General features: G+C 36.8%; 1 protein-coding gene across 2 annotated transcripts; it reads left to right on the top strand.

Moving 5' to 3' along the window:
• Positions 1-438: 438 nt before the first annotated feature.
• Positions 439-26,537, top strand: mkxb (mohawk homeobox b). Of its 2 annotated transcripts, none has more exons than XM_067453186.1 (7): positions 439-548; positions 768-1,045; positions 2,397-2,544; positions 9,518-9,671; positions 10,752-11,075; positions 25,694-25,727; positions 25,814-26,537. In XM_067453186.1, the coding sequence occupies exons 2-7, from the start codon at positions 852-854 to the stop codon at positions 26,004-26,006; spliced, it is 1,047 nt and encodes a 348-aa protein (XP_067309287.1). In that variant the 5' UTR covers positions 439-548; positions 768-851; the 3' UTR covers positions 26,007-26,537. The 2 variants fall into 2 exon arrangements, with proteins under 2 accessions (XP_067309287.1, XP_067309286.1); XM_067453185.1 differs by having other exon boundaries at positions 9,518-9,683.
• Positions 26,538-27,178: the final 641 nt, after the last annotated feature.

Here is a 27,178-nt window from a genome sequence, read left to right as displayed (position 1 = left end):
TATATATAATGGCTATAGGTTACACCCATTCAATGTAATTTTTTACACTAGCTATATAAGTGGGTTTCATGGGAATGTTTTTTTTTTTTTTTTTTTTTTTTTTTTTTTTTTTGTGGAAGTTGTTGTTTTTAGCAGCCTTTTTACTTCACCACATGAGCATGCAACATTTAGATAAAACGCGCCTGTTTGCCTTTTCGCTTTAAATCAAACCTTCCTAAGAGCCTCACCAACGCACCTATACAATGTAGGCCTAATCCGTAAAAAAAAAAAAAAAAAAAAAAAAAGGCTAGAGGACCGATCTATCCAGCCCCGCTTGCAGCCAGACACACAGTAGCTGCTCGGACACGATCGAATCCCCTGGACTCTTTGGGAAAGATGATATTCGCGCTATATTCATGTTCCGGGGTGTGGATGAAACCCTCTAGTGTTGGGCTGATATAGTGGAGAGCCGCAGTTGCTGAGCGCAGTGCAGTTGAATATCAGCAGATGGGATGGAAGACACTGAAATTATAGTGTCGCTTGAGTTTAGCGCCTAACAGGATAACTTTGTAAGTGCTTTTACATTTTTAAGCAGTTACAGTTGCTATTGTGTTCGTATAATATTTAGGCTAAGTGAGCGGTCTAGTTAGTAGGCTTTTTTGCACTTAAAGTAATTTGGCCTAAATGTATTTATTTATTTATTGAATGTGCACAATTATAATTATTATCCTACATCCTAAATATATGTTGTTGGGTTTTTGTTTTGTTTTGTTAAAAAAAAAAATCAGGATAAATATATTTCAGTGGCATTATAACGGAAAAATTCCTGAAAAGTCCTTGGAGCTACATTGTCATTTGGCACATGGCACTTCATGAATGCAGCGCGAGCAGCGATGAACACGGCGGTCTTCAGTAAGTTTGATCGGCTGCGTTTTGAGGAGAGCGAGCAGAATGTGGAGAGAACCAGTAGGAGCTATTTAGAGGTGATTGATGGACAACATTCAGATTTACTGACAAGCCACAAAGTGATGGATGGCACCGAAGCTCTCAAACACAGACGAAATGGGTATGTGCTCCATTACATAAAATGAACATGCATGAAAGAGACTGAATAGTGATACTAATATATTAGTTAATGTAGCAGCTACTTTAAATGGACGTTTCTTTTTAAGCCACCACCACCACCTTATATGCGTAAGTAACATATCGTGAAAAGTTAGTGGTTATTTATACTTTTCATATTTCAAAGAAATTGTGGGAAAACGTCATTGTTATCTCTGTTTGTGTAATGTAACAAACCAGTTTTGTTCAACTGACTGATAATGCGAACAAGGCAAATTGTGACTATTATTTAATATTTCCACTAGGTGGTAGTTTGAATATAGCATGTTTTCTTTTTCCCTCACTTTATATGAAAGCAGTAGCCTACAATATAGCCTACATCCTCACTGGAAGTGAGATATTTCGTTAGCACTTTTTACAGTGTCCTTGTTATATTACAGTAAATTATGCATAATTACTAACTAACCCTCAATCAAACCCTAATCCTACCCTAACCCTATAGTAAGTGCATGTAGTTAATTAATATTACTCAGTACTTAAATGTATCATTACACTGTAACAATGACAGCTTAAAATAAAGTGTAAATTATATTTCTTACAAGGATACAATATGGAAAAATAACAGAACATACGTTTGTTTTGGTTTATTTAGTTATGACCAGTCAGGCTATATGTTAGGTAAAGATAGGGATGCTACTGTAAAGTTAGGGATGGTCCACTCCACAGTGACATCTGCTGATTGTCCCAGTTCTGGATATCTACATTATTTAATTGGACATCAACTATTTTCTTTCAAATGGTTCATTACTTTAAACTGCAATGCTCTTTACTTTGTTTACAGTATCATTGGTCTCTATTGGCAGTCATGTAAAATGTTTAGATCATGCACTGACAGCGCAATAATTTGTTAATAGTGTGGTGATTGGTATGGATGCTTTGTTGACGGTTTGTCAAAACTAAAGGCTCAAAAAGCAAGTGCGCCATCTCCCATTAAAAGTCATTTTTGTACGATAGTTTTGTATGGAAGTTTACAAAGAATCATTATAAAATCAGCAAAGTAATTGAGGGGGAAATTATTTGTTAAACGATAAGTTATTTGTTAATTTAAAAAAATCAGCTTGCTTCTTTTTAAGAGACTTGCGGTAAAGATGACTAATGATGTACCCTGAATCTGCTGTGAAATAGCAGAACAGATGGTTACAGATGACAATATTGTTTCTAAGAAATTACAATAATGTGTAATATATTATTAATTGTCCTCCATTGACTTTGCCTTAAATTAGTTCTTTTGGGCTCAGCCAATCTGGAATGTAAAATGTAATCTTCTGTCTTTTCGTGTTGTTTTTCTTGAGCAGCGGAGGGAAGGTGCGGCATAAACGTCAGGCCCTGCAGGATATGGCTCGACCACTGAAGCAGTGGCTCTATAAGCACAGGGACAACCCTTACCCCACCAAAACTGAGAAGATACTGCTGGCTCTTGGCTCCCACATGACCCTTGTCCAGGTGAGGTCAAAACAAGCACTTTGAATAAGACTGATACTTGACCAGGTTTATTTAAATCCGACCACAGAGGATTGCGCAGAATTTTGCACATATATGCTATCAGAGTTTCAAATTAACACCGCAAACCCACCAAATGTGGGTGGATTTCAGCAGTGGCATTTAACGTATGCAGATTATATGTGATGTATACTAATATAATATATAGAAATAATAAACTAATGTAGTGTAGTGTTGTCAAAAATAGAGATTTTTCGATATCGATACTGAAATATCTGAAACGCTTTTAATAAAAAAATTTCTTCACAGAATAGATATAGACTATACCAGCTACTCTGTCTCGCTCTCTCATCTCTCCACCTGCATGTTGACACATTAACCCGCATCCCCTCACATAATTGTTTTTATTTGGCCTAGATGAATATTGTTGCTGTTACAAGGCTTGAATTTTGCTGTGGGATTGCATATATTGTGCATAATTTTACTCATTTCCACACATAAAGCTGCCTGTCAGTACTAAATGTAATTCTTTTTTGCTGCTTATTGAGCTTAAAGTGTCACATACACACAAAATAATGTCAAAATACTGGTCTTGGCAAGTATTCGCATGCACACAGTCAGTTATGTTTTAAGTGAACATAAGCAATTGAGAGTATAATGGATCCGTGCTTCAGGTCTTAATGGAGAAGCAATTATGCAAAATTATGAGATAATATTACAAATATCTTTATGGCAGTTTTTCCCAGTGGCATCAATGTCTAAATTGTGCTCAGTGAAAATACTTAGTGGCTAGTTACTTTGGAAAACCACTAGCCACAGTGGCTGGTGAACAAAAAAGTTAATGTCAAGCTTTGTATACTATAATATAAAGCAGAAATTTACAGAATGTAGAATTACAGATGTGTAAAATGGTCTGATCTTATTATTCCTATTAATACATTTTTAACAAACAACATACACAATAATGTATAATGGTACTGATTTAAAGGTAGGGTAGGTAAGAATTGGTTAAAAAAACTTTTTCCAAATTTGTTTAAACATTCTTTATATATCAATACATCATTAAAATGTAAGAACTCTGAAAAAGAAAGTATATAAATTGAGTGTCTGTAAACATCTCACGACTGTTTTAAAGACAACTCCTTATTTCCATTAACTCCACCTTCTCCCTTCTGGGCTCTTTCCAAAGCCACCCCCCCAAAATACATGAACGCACTACGCTGACTGCTCAGCTGGAAGACGCATTATTTATCTGAGACGAGCGGAGTGCATGTAGTCACATAATGTCAGAATCCTAGTAATAAAAAATCTAACTCTATCAGTATGAATATAAACAAATAAGATGTCTTTTAGTACTCACTGTCAAGCTAGAATACCGATACTGGTAAAGTTTAAAATATTTTTTTTATTCGGTAACGAGCTAGTTATATTTATAAGGCCAAGCTCAAAACGAGTAGCATCGATACATGTGTTTTTCCATTAACATCAGTTTTACAGTGATGAAGATGAATTTTGTGTAAGATTCACAACATATCTGTGTTTTGCATGTAAGAGTTTCCATGATGAAAGCATTGTTGACTAGTAGTAGCTAAAGCAAACTTAGTTCTAAAAAAATGTTCTTGGAGGGGGTGTACTAGCTTTTACACAAGCATTTTTTAATCTAAAGTTAAATTTTGCAAAATTCAACACAACATCGATCGATTGTAACTTTATGCTAAATAATGTTATGCTATATTAGGCAGCTGCGTGTGCTAGTGATACATGCTTCATGAAAACATAAACCAAAAAAATGTATAATCAAAATGAAAGATTACCTGTCCAGCAGAAATACAGCCATCAAGGAGTCGTTTTTCAGCCCCTTGAGGTCCCTCAGTTCTCACTATCATTGGAAATCCATGCCTATATTTACTCACATCTGATTTCTTTGTTTATCCAAAAACTTTTTGTGCATTGCCTTTTCTTGTACTGTCTTCCTTTTTTGCATTGTTTGCTTTCGCTGACTGCAAAACCCGGCACTGTGAATTTTTAATGCTCTTTCTCTGCCATATTTTGCATAGCACATGTGGGCAGATCCTGTAGCAACTAGGGTGTTAGCCATGGTAGCGAGAGAGAGTCACCCAAGCCAATCACTTGACATATAAAGAAAGTTTAAACAAATTTGGACAAAAGTTTTTTAGATCATTCTCACCTACCCTACCTTTAAAGCCACTGGTAGATTACAACCCAAAAATAGGCAGCAGATCAGTTCTGAAATAAAACAAAGCTAATGCAAAAAATGACTTGCCACTGCTTGTATAATATAATAAGCATAAAATGCATAGTTAGAATTGCAAAATACAGTGGGATAAGGGATGAGAAAACACTTCCTATATGTTTTGCTTTCATGTATTCAACATGAAGCAGAAGTTGCAATAGTCTTTTCTTCCTTTTGTGACGTATATCTGAGAAAAACAGCTTCTCGAACTACAAAAAATGTAGGGCAGTACTTGATTTTGTCCATGGGGAATTGATTGGATCATTGGATGTTTGTGGTTTTCTATTGGTCGATCTCATGTGAGTGATAGGTTGCCCCGCCCTCACGCATCAGATAAGAGAAAAGCTGCAAAAGGGAGGGGATTTTGATTCAAATTTATGACACACAAATCTTTTTTTTTTTTTAAGTAATGACTTGTATATTAAGTAATGACTTATGTATTATATTATATGTGGATAAATTATTTAGAATAAATAGCTAATGTAATGTTCCCAAAAAAAATGTTGTTGATTTTGATTTCATGGTGACTTTAAAGGCCACACAGCCAATCAAACTCTACAACAGTTCAAAAGTGCACATTCATCTGCCACTTTTTAATACTAATAGAAGTATAAACTAATCATACTAATTAAATATGCTAATAAAAATATTTATAAAATAACCATAACATTAATTTACAATAACTGTAATTTATTAAACAGTGCTTAGACCTAATTTATTAAACAGAGAATATGTCATTCTAAAAATTGTGCAGATGGTTGGGCCTCTGCAATTCTTGGTCATATTAAATATCTTGCAAAATGCAAATATCAACCAAATTATTTTTCTGCGCTTGCACAGATGTGTTATTTTCAGAGCATTTGTATTTTAATAATCTCTTACTTGAAGGATATTTGCTTCAGAATTTCAATGACTCTAACTTGGCTGGTATCAGTTCTAAATTCTTTCTCTATTGTTGTTCGCTGCCGTGTTTTGAGTCAGTGTTGTGTTGCATGAACCATCCTCTTTCAAGTTTTAGATAACAGACAGATGTGTTGATATTCTGCTGCAGGATTTCTTGGTACAACTTGGAATTCATTAGTCTTTCTGATTGTAAACCGTCCAAGCCCAGAGGCACCAAACAGCCCCCACAACGTTATATTCCCACCATCATTTTTCCCAACTGGGATGAAGTTTTTATGTTGGCATGCTCAAACATATGGCTTTGTAAAACTAGCCTTTTTATCTTTATCTATATCTGTTCATGAACCATTGTTCTAGTAGTGCTATGGAATATTCTTGAACAGTTGTGAGACAGGCACATTAGTGGTTTCCTCTCGTCTTTAGTGTTTCTCTGGTGGTAAATTCACACACATTATCAAGTGCACTAGTAGTCTTCTGAGGCTCACTCATAGGAGTAACAATCATGCTGAATTTCTTCCATTTGTAAACCATCATCTGATTATATATGGATGGAGGGCCAAGTCTGGAAATTCTTATGTAACCCTTCCAGTCTTATGAACTTCAACAGGTCTCTTTCTGCGGTCTACCGAAATCTCTTTTGATTGAGTTATATTACACATAAACAGAATTCTCTTGTAAAGAGTGGGGGTTTTGATACTGCAGAACAGGTCAGTCTAAATGCATTGAAAATACCTGACTCTTGTATCATTTAGGGTCACATAGGTTTTCATTCATTATCTTAAATGTTTAAACTATTGCTCCAATATATTTATGGCACAGTAAAGCAGCTCAGGGAGGGCAGGTGTGTGTGACAAAAAGCACAATAATTAATTTATAGTCCAAGATATTTGCAATTGCATTTTTTTAAGTTTACTTTTTATTATAGGAAAACAAAAACACAAAAACAATGTCACCATTACTACTCACAGTGTATTTACAGAGTAACTAAATGCAATACATTTCTGCATCATTGCCAGATGGGTTGCTTGAATAATAGTTATGCACATAATACCTTGCTGCTTTATGCATATTGCCTGTAACAATATTTATGCTGCTGAAATTTAACTGTAAATTTGCAACAGTGGTGTAACTGGTCACAATTGTTTTTGTGACACTTCTATATGGTATAAGGGGTCATATCGGAAAGATATAAAAAAGCAGGAATAGATTATTTAATTTTACACATCGGTATGTGAAAAGTATTAATATTATATAAATAAGAAAACAAACAAACAACAAACGCAACAGTTTAACTGTAGCCCGACTCAGAAGAGTGGATGATATGGATTAAAAACAACTAGATTGAGTGAAAACAATATGCCCTAGTGAAATATAAATAAAGTCTAAAATGTTTTTGAAATACACTTTTTTTTGCTAAGTATACTACACACACATTTACATATTTATGTACTTAATGTAAATACCCTGCAATACTACTTTTGGTTAAGTCTGCTAAATATTGTACTTAATATACTTTAATAATCTGGAAGTCGTGCTGAGGGCTAACTAAAGATATACTTAACGGGGTACTTCAGCGCTGGGAAGATGAATCTGTATTTAAACTGGGTCATTAATGTAGTAGAAATGTGAAATTATTTTTGAATTTGGTGCTTTCTAGACTGAGAAAAGACAGAAAATGTATTTTTGTCTCATGGGGATGAAAGACTACAATTCCCAGAATGCTTCGCTGCTCTGTTAGGCCACTCCCAAAGCCACCAACTACTGAATCACTTTTACTTTCCCACCACCGCGTTCATCTTTATAAAATCAGTTCAGTTAGAGAACAGACACTACAATTAAAAACTGAAAGTGTCTGTTCAATATATTGTGATTTAGCCGCTAAGGAAATGTCAGCGCACACGCAGCAGGAGTTTTACACGCATCGTGATGAGCTGAATGAGCTCTCGTGATGAGAACTGAGGTAACCGAGTCCACGCTCGCGGCAGTAGTTCTCAGCGCGTGTTCAGTCTGGCGCGTTTTCAGTTCATGCCTTTGGAAGACTAACTTTCATATGAATTAACTTGAGAAGATAAAATACTCACTTTGCTCCGCCGACCGCACCGTTTACATGAATGCCTGAGCCGAGCTGAGCTGTGAGTGCGACCCCAACCCCCATGTGCGATTTGAAAACGTGGAAATAGCTCCCTCTGCTGGCTGTAGTCTTTAGCGTCTGGCCAAACATTTTACAGATGACGCAAATCGACGATATTTGCAACACTGGAGTAATTTTTTCAGAAATAAAATGCATAAATCCCTCAGGGGGATATGAGAGGGGGGTGCATGATCATTCCAATATACTCCAGGGTTTCTACTGATAGAAAGCTATATGCTAATCGCTGAAGTAACCCTTTAAGTATATTAGATTGTACTAAAGTGAAATTATACTTTAGGTACATTTTAAATATTTAGCATGTAAAAATTTATATTATACAGAGATCATACTATCCTTACTAACAGTGATGATAAAAATAATTTTAGGCTTAATATTAAGAAATGTGCATTGTGTAATAAAGTATTCCAAATAAACTTTAATAATAACATTTATATCAGTAAGACTCAAGTGACGCATTAAATATGTTAATGGGTTTGTAGTACAGTGCATCTGGAAAGTATTCACAGCGCTTCACTTTTTCCACATTTTGTTATGTTACAGCGTTATTCCAAAATGTATTAAATTCATATTTTTTCCCCTCAATTCTACAAACAATACCTCATAATGACAATGTGAAAGAAGTTTGTTTTAAATCTCTGCAAATTTATAAATAAAATAAAAAATCATGCATCCTTTTCCACTGATCATCCTTGAGATGTTTCTACAACTTGATTGGAGTCCATCTGTGGTAAATTCGGTTGATTGGACATGATTTTGAAAGACACATACCTTTCTTTAAAAGGTCCCACAGTTAAATGTGCATGCCAGAGCACAAACCCAGCTGTGAAGTCCAAGGAATTGTCTGTAGACCTTCGAGACAGGACTCTATCAAGGCACAGATCTGAGTACTTAAAAATGAATGCAGTATTGAAGGTCCAAATGAGCACAGTGGCCTCCATCATCTGTGAATAGAAGAAGTTTGGAACCACACGGACTCGTCCTAGAGCTAGCTGCCCAGCCAAACTGCGCGATCAGGGGAGAAGGGCCTTGGTCCCAAAACCTGATGGTCACTCCAACAAAGTTCCAGCATTTCTCAGTGGAAAGAGGAGAACCTTCCAGAAGAACAACCATCTCTGCAGCCCTCCACCAACCAGGCCTGTATAGTAGAATGGCCAGACGAAAGCTGCCTGGAATTTGCCAAAAGGCACCTGAAGGACTCTCAGACCACAATAAATAAAATTCTCTGGTCTGATGAAACAAACATTGAACTCTTTGGCCTGAATGGTAAGCGTCATGTCTGGAGGACCAGGCACCACTCGTCACACGGCCAATATAATCTCTACAGTTAAGCATGGTGGTGGCAGCATCATGCTGTGGGGATGGTTTTCAGTGGCAGGAATTGCGAAACTAGTCAGGATCAAGGGGTCCTGCAAAGTAGAATGGGAGAAACTGACCAAAAAAGGTGTTTCAAGCTTGTAGCATCATACTCAAAAGACTTGAGGCTGTAATTGGTGCCAAAGGTGCTTCAACAAAGTATTGAGCAAAGGCTGTGGATACTTATGTACTTATGTGATTTATTTATTTTTTAATAAATTTGCAAAAATTATTCTATTATTCTATTCACTGAAGCAAGCAAGATAAACCAAAAGGTGTTCCTGATTTAACAATTGTGCATTTTTATTTTTCAGGTCTCAAATTGGTTTGCGAATGCAAGGCGCAGGCTCAAGAACACAGTTCGACAGCCTGACTTGAGCTGGGCTCTACGTATAAAACTGTACAACAAATATGTACAAGGCAACGCTGAGAGACTCAGTATTAGCAGCGATGACACAACATCAGATGGTACGGGTAGATGTATGAGATTTACCTATTCTACAGACATATTTTGATAAATTCTGAGAAAATGCAGTAACTGTGCCAACACTAAGGCCCTGTTTACACCTGGTATTAAGATACGTTTTGGTCGATCGGATAACAAGTGGACCATGCTAAATACAGGTGTAAACGAGGTCTTTATTTAAAAAACTTTTTTTTTAAAACAGATTTAAAACACTTAGTTCTACATAAACCGTAGTAAAGCGTAGTGTTTGTACTTCATATAATTTTTTTTTAGCTTTCCAAAGGTGCTTATCAGTATTACAGTTAGTTTAAAATGACTTAAACACTTTTACATAGTACTGTATAGTCATTTACATAATGTGCAGGTTTGTCTGGAATGCGACTTGACCTGATAGTTCAAGTCTTTGTTTTGACCCTACTTGTTCTTGTTTTTGCCTGAGGTCCTCAGCATAGTTGATCAAAACTATTCTATTTTTGGATTGAAGTTCAGTTTTAACTATAACCCATTTCAAAATATGCCATTCTGTATACTTAAATTGTTTATTCACCAAATGAAAATTCCTCTTATGATCCATTAGTGGAAATGACGAAAAAACTTAATTTACAGCCCACAGATTCATGATTCAGATTCAGATTCAGATTCATAACTACAAGCAACAAGAGGGGAACAAACACCACTTTAAATTACAGCCTGTAGATTCATACTTACCCTGTAACTAAAAAATGTATTAACCCCTTAATTTAAAAAATACTTACAGCATAAATAATTTGTTAATTTTCCTGATAGTTACCCCTTTATTCACCCAATATTATATTTTTTTCTCTTATACCTAACATACTTACTGTATAGTTACACAATAATTACCGAAAGTTATGCTGTAAATTCACTTTACTTACACAGTACTTTCCGGGCCGTAATCTAAAGCTTTACCGATGGTTTCTTAAATGGATTTTATATCCATTTAAGCATATTTGAGTTTTGACAAAAGGTGTAGTTACTGCATTTTGTCTTCACCGCAGCAATATTATAATTTAAACTATTTGTTATGTAATGTTTAAGTTTGATATGTTATTGTTCCACAGATGGGGAGAATCCTTTACAGATGCAGGCCAGTGAATCAGACTATAACAGACCCACGCACAAGAGCGTTATTCAGGACAGCAGAGGAAAAGGAATGGGGCGAAGCACAGACCCCTCGGTTTGTGATGATTACGTGTCTCCACCAAAATACAAGAACAGCTTGCTAAACCGCTATCTAAATGATTCCCTTCGGCATGTAATGGCCTCTGAAAAGGTTATGGACTCTCGGAAGAGGAACCATTCTGGATCATTTAGCTCCAATGAGTATGAGGATGATTTGCTCTCACCCTCATCAGAAGCTGAGGCAAACTTCACCTACCGTACAGGTAAGACCTGCCACAGACTTTCAAGCTCTAAATAAAGAATTTAAAAACGATATAGGTTGTCAAAAATAATAATAATACATTTGGATGCAAGTAGCTATACATTTTACCAACATTTTTAAAACTGTGCTCTTGTACTTTTTTGTAGTATGTAAATGGTTAAAGCGATAGTTCTCCAAAAAAAAAGTACAAACCTGTATGACTTGTAAAGTTTTCAAAAATTTTAATGAACTTTTTTGGCTTGAAGTATTAATGATGTTAGCCTTACTGTTATCTATAAGCTAGTGTATTCCAAAACAATTACAAAATTTGCATTTAGAAGATATAAGCACTCAAAAGTTACATTTCCTCCAATATGGGTCAATAATATTGATGACATCACTGCACTTCAGCTTCTCATCAGAGTTTCTGTCCAATAAAAGCTCTCTAGAATCGACATGCTCCCGCCCCCAAACAGACGCTGAAGCTGCGGCTAAAATCGGTCACTTTACTATTTTCTACATGGTGAATTACATTTACATTTATGCATTTAGCAGACGCTTTTATCCAAAGCGACTTACAACTGAGGAGTACAGGAAGCGATCTGTCATAAAGAGGCGAAGAAACGCAAAAAGTGCCCTAAATACAGAGATGTGGATATTACTCAGAGTAGCAAAAACCAGAAAAGAGAGAAAAAAGAGAAGGAAGAGTTAGAATTTTTTTATGATAAGATTAAGTGCTCACGGAAAAGATGAGTTTTTACCTGTCTTTTGAATGAAGCGAGTGATTCTGTTGTGCGTATGGAGGACGGAAGATCGTTCCACCAACCAGGAACAGTGAATAAAAAAGTTCTGGAGAGGGAATTCATGCCTCTCTGTGATGGTACTACAAGCCCTCTGCTCATTAGCTGTGCGAAGGCTTCTAGTGGACTTGTAGGAGTGAGTCAAGCAAGAGTCAGAGCTTTGAATTTGATGCTGGCAGCGAGTGGTAGCCAATGCAGATAGATGAAAAGAGGTGTGACATGAGCCCTTTTTGGCTCATTGAAGACCAGGCGTGCCGCAGCATTCTGGATCATTTGCAGCGGTTTGATTGCACATGATGGAAGTCCAGCCAGAAGCTCATTGCAATGGTCAAGTCGATGGTAGAATGGAATGGTAGAATTTACCAGGGCTTGGACAAGAAGCTGTGTTGCATGCTCCGTAAGGAACGATCTGATTTTCCTGATGTTGTGCAACGCAAACCTGCATCACTGAGCTGTCTTTGAAATGTGGTCTTTGAATGACAGCTGGTCATCAAAGATTACCCCAAGATTTCTGACCGATCCTGAAGGAGTAATCAAAGATGAACCTAGCTGGATGGTAAAGTAGTGTTGTAGGGTCGGATTAGCAGGAAAGACGAGCAGCTCAGTCTTTGCTAAGTTGAGCTGCAGGTTAAGTTTTTTCATCCATGCTGAGATATCCGCCAGGCAGCTTGAGATTTGTGCATGTACTGCACTGTAAAAAATGATTTAGAAAAAAAGTTACCTGGTTGCCTTAAAAATTTAAGTTCATTGAAATTAAAATTTTGAGTTAATACAATGAACATTTTTTGAGATTCGACAACCTTTATTAAAATATTATTAAAAGATTTTGTAAGCATATTGGGTAATTGTGTGTATTTTATTTCTGATGACGCAGTGAAACATGCCAAATTGTGCTATCTTCATGATTTATCTTTTTTTTTATGTGGTTCAGATACAATAATATTTTGTGTTTCTATTTATTAAACAAATTTCCTTCATTGGATCAACACAATTTTTTAATTTCAATAAACTCAAAATTTCAAGGCAACCAGGTTACTTACTTTTTTAAGTTAAACCAACAAAAACCAACCAAATTTTTTTTACAGTGTGTGGGATCATCTGGTTTAAATGAGAGGTAGAGCTGTGTGTCATCAGCATAACAATGATATGAGAGGCCTGAATAATGGGTCCAATGATGTAGTGTAAATGAAGAAGAGGAGAGGTCCAAGCACTGAGTCCTGAGGAACCCCAGTGGTTAGTTGATGTGCTTTGGATACCTCTCTTCTCCAGGCAACCTTGAAAGACCTACCTGTGAGATAGGACTCAAACCAGTGGAGCGGAGTCCCTGTGATGCCCAGTGATGAGAGGGTGGACAGAAGAATCTGATGATTCACAGTGTCAAAGGCAGCAGATAGATCAAGGAGGATGAGGACTGATGATTTGGATGCAGCTTTAGCCAGCGGCAGGGCTTCAGTAACTGACAATAATGCTGTCTCAGTTGAGTGGCCCTTTTGAAACCTGACTGGTTTACGTCCAGTTGATTAGACTGTGAAAGGAAAGATGAATCCTGGTTGAAAACAACTCGTTCAAGTGTTTTCGCTATTTATAGTAGGAGAGAAACAGGTCTGTAGTTCTCTACAAGTGATGTGTCTAATGTGTTTTTTTTAAGCAGTGGGGTTACCCGAGCCTGCTTTAATGTGGTAGGGAAGATGCTGGTGCAGAGATGTGTTGATGATGTGTGTGAGTGCTGGTAGGAGTGAAGGGGAGATGGCTTGTAGAAGGTGTGAGGGGATGGGATCTAGAGGGCAGATGAGTCGTTTGATTTGCGCCATTTTCTCTCTGCTGCTCTAAGTTTGGTCTGGTGTTTCTGAAGAACATCAGTTAACCAAGGGTCAGAGGGAGTAGAACGTGCTGGCCTAGAAAATAGAGGGTAGATACTATCTAGACAAGAAGTCAAAGTAGAACATAAAGTGTCAGTTGCAGTGTTGACATCCATAGAGGAGAATTGTGTGGGTGAAGGAAGAGAGGATGACACAACGGAGGAGAGATGAAAGGGAGAAAGAGAACGCGGGTTTCTTCTGAAACTAGCTGGTAGAGGAAGTGGAGGTGTATGAGTAGTAAGATATGGATTAAATATGATGAAGCAATGATCAGAGATGTGTAAGTGTTTGACCAAAATGTTTTCTGTAGAGCAGTTGCGTATGTAGACGAGGTCAAGTTGGTTGCCAGATTTGTGGGTGTTGAGGTGATAAGGAGTTTGAGATCGAATGAGGATCGAAGGGAGAAAAAAAAACGTAGCATACGGTTTGTCCAGGTGGACAAATCTCCAAGGATTACAAGTGAGCTCCCATCCTCTGGGAATGAGGATAGCAGCACATCCAGTTCCTCAACAAAGGTGCCCAATTGACCTGGAGGGTGGTAAATGGCACATATACAATAGGGGAAAGGAAATGATTCAGACTTTGTACATATTCTTTTTTCAAATTAAGTCTGGTTTCACGTTAGTGTCATGCGAACCTCCGCAGTGCACACAGAGACAAGATAGCACAGAGCGGATCATATGCTTGAGTCACCACATACAAGAAAATGTATTGGACTATATTTCAATTCTCCACAGAATCCATTATTTTAAAACAGTATGGAGGAGATTATGAAGAAACTGCAGCTTTACTGAGCTCAATGGCTCTGACCGAGCTGTGATATAAATGAGACACTAATTGCTATTTTTAAATGTTCGATATGTCCCACCCTGTCTTCCTGTTTTAGTAGATATTATGTCAACACATTGAATAATGCTATGCATTTCAACATACTTCTGTCGGCCTTTAAAGCAAAGAGCGCCATAGAATTAGTTGTCACAACTAATCACAACTAAACAAGCTCTGTTTATTTCAATCATGACACTGAATAGTTTTAGCATCTTATTGAATATGGCAATATTAATGTATTTGGTCTTGCACTGTAAAGAAATATTTAGAAAAGATGTTGAAAAAAAAAGTTTAAAAGAAATTAAAATTTTGAGTTAATAAAATGAAAAACAATTTGAGATTCAACAACCTTTATTAAAATATTATTAAAATATTTTGTAAGCATATTGGGTAATTGTGTGTATTTTATTTCTGATGATGCAGTAAAACATGCCAAATAGTGTTATTTTCATGATTTATCATTTTTTATGTGGTTCAGATACAATAATATTTTGAGTTTCTATTTATTAAACAAATTTCCTTCATTGTATCAACTCAAATATTTTATTTCAATAAACTCAAACTTTTAAGGCAACCAAGTTACTTACTTTTTTAAGTTAAACGAACAAAAACCAACAAAAATGTTGTACCGTGTGGTGGATTAGATCTGCTATGCTGCTGCTGCAGAGCAAGAATGGATTTGCTAATTCTAATATAGAGCATCTCAAATCTAACACACCTGATTCAGCTCATTGGAAGCGAATGCATGTCTTGAGGTGTCTTCGAAATCACCCATATATTATACCTATATGAATAAAGCTACATTGTATCAGCAGTTCTGAGAATGGATGATTCAGCAGTGGGCGCAATCTTCCGGCAAGAATGGGAATTCATTCAGCGCAACCTTCACAATGTATTATAGGTATTTTCTAGCCATTCAGCGTACATCAGTTGTACACTTGTTATTGCTGTGAATTATGGAATTAAATGAGTGCACTCGATAATGTGCACTATGGTTTCAGACACCACTACAAATGGCTGTCCCCTTAAATAGCGCCCTATTCAAAGGTATAAAGGGAGATTTTAGACACATGGCCTTGAATTGGGTGTGTTCAATGAGAAATACAAACAAAATTTGCCCAGAACAGGTTTGAGAAGCAGTGTTCTAATAGATAAACAGACAAGCTGCTGTGAGCATGTATGATCTGCTGCTGCTGCATGAAAGGCTCTCGTTGCCGCTGTTATCAGTGGTGCAGATTTCTCTCGCGGCTCATGCAGTCTTCACACAGATGAGCGCTTTAATCTAACGCTATACTGCCGTTGCAGAGACTTTCTATTTGTTCCGGTCAGATCACGAAACAAAATTAACAAAAACTGTCCCTGCTCTTGATGTACTGATGATATTCGGTTTTGATGAGAGAATAAATAGGCTACGAGGGCAGATTAGAAACGAGAACTTCTAACAAGTTTAACAGACTAGACCGGGATTATGAGCAAAGTGTACAAATCTATATGCCTTTATTCACGTGAAAATTCTTGGCACAACGCTATATTGTGTTTAGATGCAATAATTAAACGAGATCTATATCAATAAATGAACTATTTAATCGATTTCCGGACATCTTAATACAAATTTTTCTGCAATTGTTATTGTACATATTTTACATCTGATATAACATTGTATCAGCAATGCTACCCCCCTTAATACGCCATATAGTGCATATCATATGCACGCGAAAAACTGCCTACCATATGCACGCCAAAGCTCATTTTGACGTATGAGCGCCCCTCATACGTCAAAATGAGCTTTGGCGTGCATATAGTACGCAGTTTTTCGCATGCATATGATACGCACTTTATGTCCCACCCACTTTTTACAATAAAGTTACGCCACTGTGAATAGGCATACGTAAATCCCATTGCAAATCTAAGCAGGTGGAGCTGGGGGAGGTGGAGGGTTTCAGAGGAACTAGCCTATAGCAAACAATGAACAAGACTATTTAAATGTTGAACAAGCAATCCCATTTGCTGCAGGATCTGCAGAGGCCAATCAGCTTGTGCCATGCGGTGATTGCTTCCAGATTGCATGTATAGGACCCATCAGCTGACGCCATCTAGAGTTTTGTGACTGAAGTAAAGATGTATAGGACTTCAGGTTACTGAATAAACTACAGTCATATAGACAACTTTTAAATCAATCAATCAATCAATCAATCAATCAATCAATCAACTTTATTTGTATAGCGCTTTTACAATCATGATTGTGTCAAAGCAGCTTCACAGTGTCAAACAGGATAATATTGCAACAAATTTAGATTTTTTTTAGATTTTTAAAGCACATTTTTTGTTGTTTTGTTTCGTTTTTTGGATGTTAAGAAGCCCAGGTGTGTATTCCAGAAAGCAAGGTTAACATATCATCATATATACCGTGAACTCTCGGTTGATTAACCCAAACCTTGCTTACTTGAGGTATGCTGGTTCCAAAAACGAGTCCGGGAGTTAGTTCCGACAACTCAGAGTATGTTCTCAGTTAAAACACAAGACATTCTCAACAGAGAGACGAATCGATGATTCACCGTGGAAACAGATGCTAAGAAGAAGCGCGCCATTCGATTTAACTTAACCTATTAGTGGACATTGCCATCTATTTGGTGGTTATGCAATATGCAATATGCCTTTGTTTAATAAGTAATCTTTATTCACTGAGAATCAGGATTATATTGTTTGTTTGATGCTAATTAATTGAATGCAGATCTATGTGTGAGATGTTATTTTTTTATTCTAATTCTTTAGAAGTAATATATAATGTTGTAAAATATATAACTGAAACAAATTTGGTTATATTAATAACTATATTCATTATTTAATATACATCTCAATTAGCCTGGATGCCAGCCGAACCTAGCCCCGCCCACAACATTTTTAGGTCGGGCAATTCGGTCTGGCATCACTCCATTGAGGAGTAATTATCCCCGAACAGAAACTGTTCGGACCAATGAAATCATCAGGGCGGGCTTTAGACGATGACGGACAGATGATAACAGTAACGTAATCATGCACGTCATCAAAGGGACTTGGATTATATTTGTTCGGATCCTAAACGGAGAGCTCGTTTGTATATGCATTCACCTTCACAATTTCTCTCAAAGATGATGATCATGTTTTGTAAGTACTCTATGTATCAATAAATTATTATTTTTTTTTTTTACAACACCGGCTAAGATCGTTTATTCCAGCGCGTGTGCAGACAGGGTTGCCAAGTTTTTACAACAAAATCCGTCAACTACTAGCCCTAAACAATAGCTTCTCGAGGGGTTCTCCGGGGGAAAAATGGTGTTTAGGGGGTAAAATGTGTGTTATTTTGGCAAGATTGCCTGCTAAAATTCGCAATCATGGGTCTATATATTACATAATAGTTGCTCAACCCTTGGACATAGAAAACAACCGCGGAAAAAAAACGCGGACTTGGCAACACAGTAGTTGAGCTCTGTCTGTTGACATTTGACAATGCGTCGCTTCATTGCTCTTATTGGTTGTCAGTCTATCCAATTGATGTCTTTCCTGGTTCGGTTGAAACGCCTCATAATCACAGCCCATTGGAGCAGTTTCAGACTCATATTCTGACTAGAATTAAGTATGACCATGTCAGGCTCTGAATATCTCTTAAGCAAACTAACTGGTTATGTTCAGAGAGTTAGTTGCCATGGTTTCTTACAAACCTTGAAAGTTACCTCTGTGTTATAAACCGAAAGTTGAGGTTATCCGCATCGGATAATCCGGTTACTCGTTATCCGAGGTTATCCGAGGTTATCATGGGTATGTCACATAACCTGCTTTCTGGAATATCCCCCTGGTCACCATTCAATTCCAATTTATGGAAAAGTACAGCATCAACACTATTCTTTACTAACTTGCTAAAATGTCAAGCTACTCTATCTCAGCTTTATGTGTTGAGATGGACCAAATTTAAGCAACTAAACAACTAAAATGAAGACAAATTCATTGAAAGATTGTTTAAATCCAATTAGAATGAATAATTAAATTGAATGTAAAGCTGTGGTTTTGTATGGTTTGATTGGTGAGAGGAACGTTCCTGGACTTACAGGAAGCTTATAGGAACACCTGCAGATGCCTCATGAAGGCAAATGCTTTAGTGTTGCCAAAGGAGTTGAGTCTAATTCATCATTAACATAATTCCACCTCAACATTTCAAAATGTTCTGCTTCTCTGTTTATTTTGCCTCTGTGCCCTTTTGGAATGGTCTGGTTTTGGGAAAATTAAGGAATGCTCTGCTTTTTTTCATTTATGATGAAGTACTGCATGAGTGCATAAAAACACGCAGGTGTTTGTGAGGAACATAAGCATTCTAACAATGCAATGCATAACAACATTGAATTATTTATGACATTATGGGCTACCACAAAGCACAGCATGTTTTATGACAATAAATACGTTTTTGATATGGAAATGTAGTTTTAAATTCTCATTTTAGATCAGATAGGCATGTGTTCAGGAAATTAGGCTCAGTACAGTACAGTGTTGGAAGTGTCACATTGTTTTAGTTCTTTTGATCAATAAGTCCCATTCAGAACAAAAATAAAAAACCTTTTCTTTAATGTTTCTTTGTCCTGATTTTTGCCAAACATTATTAAGGATATTTATATTGACAGTACAAAGAGCAACATTTTAAAGACTGTCATTGCAAATTTGCTTAATGATTAGACCACAAAATCCCTTGTAAAAGAAGTAGTTCATTCCAAAATCTAATTTGAATAGCTTTCCATGGAACATAAAAAAGAGATTCTGGAGAATGTTCAAGCTGTGCTTTTCCATACAGTGAAATTAATGGTAACCAGGGGTTGTCAACCTCAAAAAATAAAAATAAGAATCATAATAGCATTAAGACCTGCCTTCTTTCATGATAGTTTTGTTCGAGGAACAGATGAAAATTTGTCATTTTTTACTGAAAATCTTCCCCCGCCCTGAAATATATTATCAAACGGCGAGTTAAAAATGTGTCAACAATATTTACGCAAAACATCACTGAGTCTCGTGTGTCTCTTAACCAATCATAAACTAATTTAAATTTGCACGTAATGCACAAATGAGGTTTGAGAGCATTGCATTCGTATGGACTATTGTTCTGATTCTTCGGACAGCCCCTGGTCACTACTCTCATTTGTGTATGTATTTTTTTCACATCAAGTTTGACAGTCCTGAATGACATTTTCTAGGCAGGACAAAAAACAAAACAAAAAATAATTACAGTTTAGTAATTTCTTGGCAGTTACTTTGACATTTCAACTAAGTGTGCTCCTAACTTGCCATAATAAATGTATAAAGTAACAACAAAACTGCTCACTCAAAGCCACTGTAAAACGAGAGGCTTCAAGAATGTTTCCTACATTCCAAGAAAGCAGCAGTTCAGTTTTTGCTTGTTTTTGTCTTGGAAAAATTAGTTGGAGTTATTTTTATTTTTACTTTCTTAAAGGGATAATTCACCCAAAAATTCTGTCATCATTTACTCACCCTCATGTTGTTCCAAACATGTATGAATTTCTGTCTTCTGTTGAACACAAAAGAAGATATTTTGAAGAATGTGTGAATGGCACAGACAGTTTACAGTAGCTGTGTCTCATTTCATTAAATTTTGAAGGCTGCGTCCTCTGGAGGACACGTCCTGTGTAGGATGCAAGATACGGAGTGTCCTCAATCGGAATTAAACGAGACGTCCTTTGTAGGACACACAGGCAGGAAGTATCACGTTGCTATGCCAACAACACTTTCAGCCTCGTTGCGCTCTCACGCCAGTTATATGAATGAAAATTATTCATAACTTGAAAATGACTTTGAAATGTTTCTTGTCTTGACAGCAATGTACTGTTCTAAACGTTTAAAAAAGCACTAAACAGTTGTAATCCTGTTTACCACAACTATCTGTTTGAGGTAATAGAGCTTAAAAAACTAAAACAAGCTTAAACTACTTACATTTAAACACCATACCTACGCTTGCATGTATATGGTGGTGGTCCCGTTTTTTCATATCATATTTTTTTTTTTAAATGACGGTTTTTAACGGCGACGCAAAGAATTGTGGGTTATTTCCAGCCGCGAAGGATACACCTCATGCACACTCCGAATTCCTGTGAAAGAAGGACGCATTCGGAGGTTGCATTTGGAGTGTCCTACTCACTTTTTTGAAATGAGACAGCCTTATGACGTATGCAGCCTTCAAATGCGACCTCCGGAGGACGCAGCCTTCTGAAATGAGACACGCCCAGTATTTTTTTCCCCAACTATGGAAGGCAATGTCTACCGTCTATTGTCTGGTTAACAGAAGAACGAAACTCATACAGGTTTGGAACAACTTAAGTTTAATTGATGACCAAATTTTCACATTTTTTGGTGGGCTATCTCTTTAATGTATGTTGCTTGTCTTCTGAAACAACAGCAGACATCACTTAGATCACTTTGGCTATTGGATAATATCAACCAAGTCCAAACAATCTACCCAGGCACTGTTTGCACATTCATTCAGACTTTTGAATTCAATCCAATCAATTCCAGATTCATCTTTTTACCTCTTCGAATATGTAACATTGCAGAAGTAAAATGGGTCGCGAACAGTTATTCATGTCGACCTTAAATGTGAGTTTGTTGAATTTTCCAGAATAAAACCACCTCGTGGCACATGCTAGCTGGATAGATTGCCTTGCCACATATCTTAAATATTTTGGAATTCAAGGACAGATTTTTTTCCACTTAAAATTTAATTAAGAGACCGATTTGTTAAGAAAACAACATGGTTTTATCAACCTTTTTCTGTATTTGTTTTATATTGTGTGATCACAGTTTATAGCTAATTTAATTTTGGTAAATAGAGCCCTCCGGTCTTTAACCAAAGGAATTGGTGTTTTTCCTTAGGTTAAGTCAATCCAAAGCATCTGTGGACAATTGAAGTGAAGTTAAAAAGATGACAGACATTCAGTAGCACACAGGAACCAGAGCCAAATGATTTATTAATGGTTTAGAGTAGTTCTTGGCACCAATACTGTTTGAGAAATCCGAGTTGGAGATGTTTTAGGCAAAGAAAATTGAAAATAGCGTTTTGTATGCTTGTGCCTGTCATCCAATTTTTCCTCTCATAGCTCCCATAAGAAAGATTTTTCTTTACTGACCTCGATGCTTTCAGCAGAAAAGAGAGACAGCTTCACTATTACATCCCGATTTATGTAGAACAAAGGAACGTTATTAATTTTAACTGATTCCAAAGGATGACTGTGAAAATAAGTATATGATGTCCATGAGTGTTTAATGGATGGATCTCAATTAGTTTGAGGTGTCCTCCCTCGTAAACCAAATATGATCTTTCCTGTCATTCATTTTGCATTGACGGCAATATGAAATATCTTAAATTATTTCGCTTGGGAATAGTGATGTAGTTTAACAGCAAAGAAAATTTCACAGAAGCTGAAGTTTGTTGTAAATATTTTTCAGTTTAGTTGAAAGTTAAACTCAAAAAAGGAAAATTCTGTCATCATTTAATCACCGTCATGTTGTTTCAAACCCATATTTCTTTCCACCAAGACATTTTAAAGAATGTACTGGTCGTTCTGTTTCATGCAGTTGCAAAGAAGGGGAATGGAGTTTTTTCAAGCTTCAAAAAGGACCCAAAAGAACAATTAAAGCGTGATCTTTACCATTCATGCCCTATATTCCAAGTCTTTTGAAGCTTTATCTGAAGAACAGATCAAAATGTACTTTGCCATGTTTGCCACCCTGAGTACATGAGAGAAATAGTGCTTTCTGATTGATGGGTCATAACGTCAGATGATTGCAATTAATCAGTTATTTACAGATTGAACACCATAAGGCTTCAGAAGACGAAATATTGAGCTAAGTTGTATGAAGATTGTATGACCTTTTATGGTGTTTTTGCATTCGTTCTGAAGCTTGAAAATTGCGTAAAACAATGTCTTTTGTGTTTCCCTGAAGAAAGAAAGCCGTACACGATTAGAAAAACATAAGAGCAAAACTTGCAAATCCTTACAAATACCATTTTATTTTTTAAAGTTTTTATCTAGTTAGGAAAGGACTAGCAATCCAACATATTCTTCCAAAATTCCACTCCTCTGCCTTTAGGTATATAATCATCACGTTTGCACAACTTTCCAAGTATATAAGACTCATAAATGGCTGAACATAACAACAAGATTGGGATATTATGTTTGACTCAGGCTGATATTCCCTGATATAGCTAATTCTGAACCATAGCTGTTTGTTCTGTGCCTATTAATTGTTTGTGAAGGAGAGTAGCTATGTTTCCTTCCACCTATTTTTATGCACATTTTGGGATATTGCATAATAAAACGCTTGATGGAAATGGCAAGATTTGCATACATTATAAAAATCCACATTAAAAATGTGTTTGCTTAATCAAGTTTTTCCAATAAAAAATAAGCGCATAATCTACGTTGGAAACACATTTACTGTATAAATTCCTCGATGCACATCAAAAATGTTTTGGTGGTCATCAAAGTGATTTGGTATAATTACCTCCCAGAACCTCTTTCACAAATGTGTTCCCGAACAGCAAGAATCCATCTCCAAAAGAAAGATAACATGAAACTGTTTATTGCGTTTTCTATTATATTGTATTTCCTATTATAGGCTATACCAAAAAAAAATCTATATAAAGTGGCTTCTTCTATTGCCACAACTTCCGTTTCTCTTAGTGATATTACACACCAGTTTGTCAGGAAGTATATAGGAGGACTTTAGGAGGAAGTGACGATTTTGTTCGCTTCGATTAAGTAGATGGAAATGCTGCTTTATTAGCAAATGTTATTCAAATTTTGCGCAATTTTGGATGGAATCGTAGCTATAGTGAAATCTTCGTTTTCATGTTGGGTAAGCTGTTCCTCTAAAGAGAACCTATTGTGCTGTTTTAAAGGTTCCTAATTTTGTTTTGGATTTCTCCTATTTCTCTAAGAGTCTGAAAATGTTTGTTTCGAAGATTCAGTCCCTCTAAATCCCTCCTTTCCACGAGCCAACTCTGGTCTGATTGGTCAGACGAGACGGCACAGCCTGTTGTGATTGGTCTACTCTGCTCTGATTGTCAGATGGCACAGTCTGTTGTGATCATAGACTGTAAAAAAATATGGACGTGATGTCACCCATAGGATTCTGAAGAGCAGTTTTGAAGTGTAAGGTGCTGAGGTGACACGATGACTAACAGACAGTGGATAAATGGCTATCCACCTGTCACTCAAAGTGGCCACGCCCTTAATTGTGCAGAACTTTAAGGCTTTATATAATGTAAATGAATGAGTTGTACAAAATTTACCCCCTCACAGTTGTCATGAAGAGCAAAATAAGCTGTATAAACCAAAACCACAATTTGTACCAGGCTGTAAACATGTTTTTTTTTCTGATAAAAAGTTGGGCATTTTAACATGGGGCTCAATAAGTTTAATTTCCTTTCTGGAGCCTGTCCCTAGTGGCCAGTCGATGAATTGAAGTTTAAATCACTTCTGTATTGGCTTCAACAGAAACTGGAGGAGGTTGCCGCATGGTTGTGATTGGTGTACTCTCCTTTTAATGGTCAGACGGTACAGTATGTTGCGTTTGATCTACTCTGCTTTGATTCGTCAGAAGGCACAGTATGTTGGGCTTTGGTCTACTCTGCTCTGATTGGTTATATGGCCTAGTCTGTTGTGATTGGTCTACAGGGTGCCAGAAACCAAACGCCTATTATCATATCTGAATTTCAGCTCTTTCTCAGCCCTTGATGCACAGCAGTGATACAAACAGTAATAATGCCATCAAATTTAATGTTTCAATTAGAGTGCGAGTCCTCATTCTTTTAAAGTGCCTGCAAAATGGATTGGCAACACTAAATTGGATCAAATTCAAAGCTCTGACACTTGGTTATGGATCTTCCACAAGCTCAGCACCCGCATACTTCGACTCACTCCTACGAGTCTACACCCCCATCAGAAGGCTTCACTCAGCTAACGAGCAAAGGCTTGTGGTACCATCACAGAGAGGCATGAAATCCCTCTCCAGAACTTTTTCATTCACTGTTCCTGGTTGGTGGAATGATCTTCCTTCCTCGATACGCACGACAGAATCACTCGTTTCATTCAAAATACAGGTAAAAACTCATCTCTTCCATGAGCACCTAATCTTATCATAAATAAACCTCTAAACTTTTCCTCCACTACTTTTCTTTTCTTCATCCCTTTTTCTGTTTTTTGCTACTCTGAGTAGTATACAAATCTTGGTATTTAGGGCACTTTTTGCGTTCTTTGCCTCTTCTTGACAGATCGCTTCCTGTACTCCTGTGTTGTAAGTCGCTTTGGATAAAAGTGTCTGATAAATGCATAAATGTAAATACTAAAAACAGCATCTCTACAACTTCAGTGTTTGGGGGGAGGAGGGGGGTCAAAATAGACATAGGCTGGCATTATGCAAATGTACTGCGAAGTTCATTTTCTAAGTACCTAAATGTATAATTACACAAATTACACAAAATGAAGTGCAACCCAAATGTGTCACATTGTTACATAGGTGTAATGTAACAGGACGGGATAATAGATTACTCATTTCAAGCAGTTAAAAATCGAGTCTTTCTTTCAGGAGAAAACTTTATTTGTCGTGCACTTTGATTTAAACATTTTGCAGACCTTTTACATTCACAAACAGCTATATTACACACTGCATAAAAAGCATAATAAGTGCATTTTAATGCAACTTCACAACCATTTAAATAGTCATTAGCTAAAGGAAAAGGTGTAATAATTTTCAAAATGCAAATCAGTTGGAGAGTGGTGGAACAACGTGTCTGTTTCTGACACAGAGCAGATATCCTTTTTCCATCTCGAGAGCGCAGGGGAAGCATAATTGCATTTGTTTTGGCTGGAGTGCATGAATGTGGCTGTAGGCACAGCCTCCACTTAAATCTCCCTGAGCTCGGCAAACACCCTCTTATTCACCCATGTACAAGCACGCGTGAACACACGTTTACGCATTGATTCCATCTATATGGGGAGAGAGTAGCTCAGGGACGTTTCACGAGATGCATCAATGATGTGCCAACTTTTAGCCAAGTAGCTTTTGTGGCTTTTATGTAAGTCCAGTTTATAACTCATGTCACCAAACTGTATTTTCAGTGACGCTGGACTGTGGCACGCGCCAGAGTGATAGGTAAGAATGCTGTTGCCTAATGAATTATACGTTTTTTAGGTACTGCTTAACTCCTTATTAACTGTTTCCTCTCAATTTGGCAACAGCGGTGCTCGTAAAGGTGGCGGAGGAGGAAATAATGAGACTTACTGGAAAGAGCTCCATGCCGCCATGGCCCTGACCAACCTGGCCCAAGGGAAGGAGAGCGCAGCGCCGGGCACCACCAGCTGTATCATCCAGAAGTCTTCCCATATAGCAGAGATTAAGACTGTCAAAGTGCCCGTACAACCCCGACATTAGTGGCTAACAGACTGGACAGCAGTCTGTACTAGGCCATTATTGTTAAAAGACTACCTGAACACTTGACTATGTACTACATGCAATAATTTAGTTGAAAATGATCCACAACAGCCTTTTCTGAGAGGAAAAATACATGTTGATTGACCAGCGTGCCTATTTTGTTATTTTACCACTGTCTGATGAAAAATGATGCAGGAAAGAGTCTGATGTGTGGACGGTCACTACCACTAAACACAGAAGCACAAAAATCGGACTATTTCTGATTTATACAGTCATTATTTCTGAAATGCAATTTTGTCAGTGGCTAAAATGTAATATATTCATCATATATGTATTCATTTTCCTAAGTTATGTTCATTTTAATTTTAATTGACACAGGATTATTGTCATCCTATGGCAATGGCATATAAATGTGGATTCTTGTGTTTTGTTTTGACAGGTATGGCATATAGAAGAAGTTAAGTTTAAGTTTTTTTATAATATTCTGTATGAGTGAAGCAACTTTTTTTCTTGGATAGCTTTTCATGTCATGCCTGTGAAGTTTATCATGCAAAACAGTCAGTTGAGAGCAAATAAAAGTTTCTCGATAAAATACAGTTGCGCTTTGATACAATTCGCTTCTCGGTTTGTTACGAAAATTATATAAGAAATTGCCAGAAATACTGTAAAGTCATGAATGAAATATAATAGTCACAATTGTAAGATATTATTATTTTAATTTAGTTTAAATTTAAATTTTTATGTGCTTTTATCATTTTTGTTAATTTTATATAAATTTGGATTTCATGTATTTTTATTTCATATGTAGTTTTAATAAATGTACTTTAACTTACACTCAAAAAGCTTAATGGGCATATTGCAGACTAAAAAAAAAAATCTAAATTAATATATGCCCTTGTATGAAGAATGCAACTGAAAATAGTTTTTTTTTTTTTTTTAAATAATAATAATAATTAGTTACATTTATACAGCTCTTTTCTGGGTACTCAAGTGCTTTACATGGAAGGGGGGAATTTCCTCAACCACCACCAATGTGGAGCATCCACCAGGATGATGCGACAGCAGCCATATTGCGCCAGAATGCCCACCACACACCAGCTGATTGATGGAGAGGTGACAGAGTGATGAAGCCAATCAGTATATGGGGAAAAGTCAAACTTAAACATGTTTAA

The sequence above is a fragment of the Pseudorasbora parva genome, chromosome 9, assembly GCF_024679245.1.
Source record: "Pseudorasbora parva isolate DD20220531a chromosome 9, ASM2467924v1, whole genome shotgun sequence".
Classification (NCBI taxonomy): Eukaryota; Metazoa; Chordata; class Actinopteri; order Cypriniformes; family Gobionidae; genus Pseudorasbora; species Pseudorasbora parva.
Note: the sequence above shows the minus strand (reverse complement) of the source record. Positions and strands in the feature narration are given on the sequence as shown.

Coding starts and splice junctions, on each gene's coding strand:
- mkxb (XM_067453185.1), top strand. CDS start 852: ATGAATGCAGCGCGAGCAGCGATGAACACGGCGGTCTTCAGTAAGTTT. Junction 1,046..2,396: donor CTCAAACACAGACGAAATGG/GTATGTGCTCCA, acceptor TTTCTTGAGCAG/CGGAGGGAAGGTGCGGCATA. Junction 11,076..25,693: donor AAACTTCACCTACCGTACAG/GTAAGACCTGCC, acceptor CTGTATTTTCAG/TGACGCTGGACTGTGGCACG.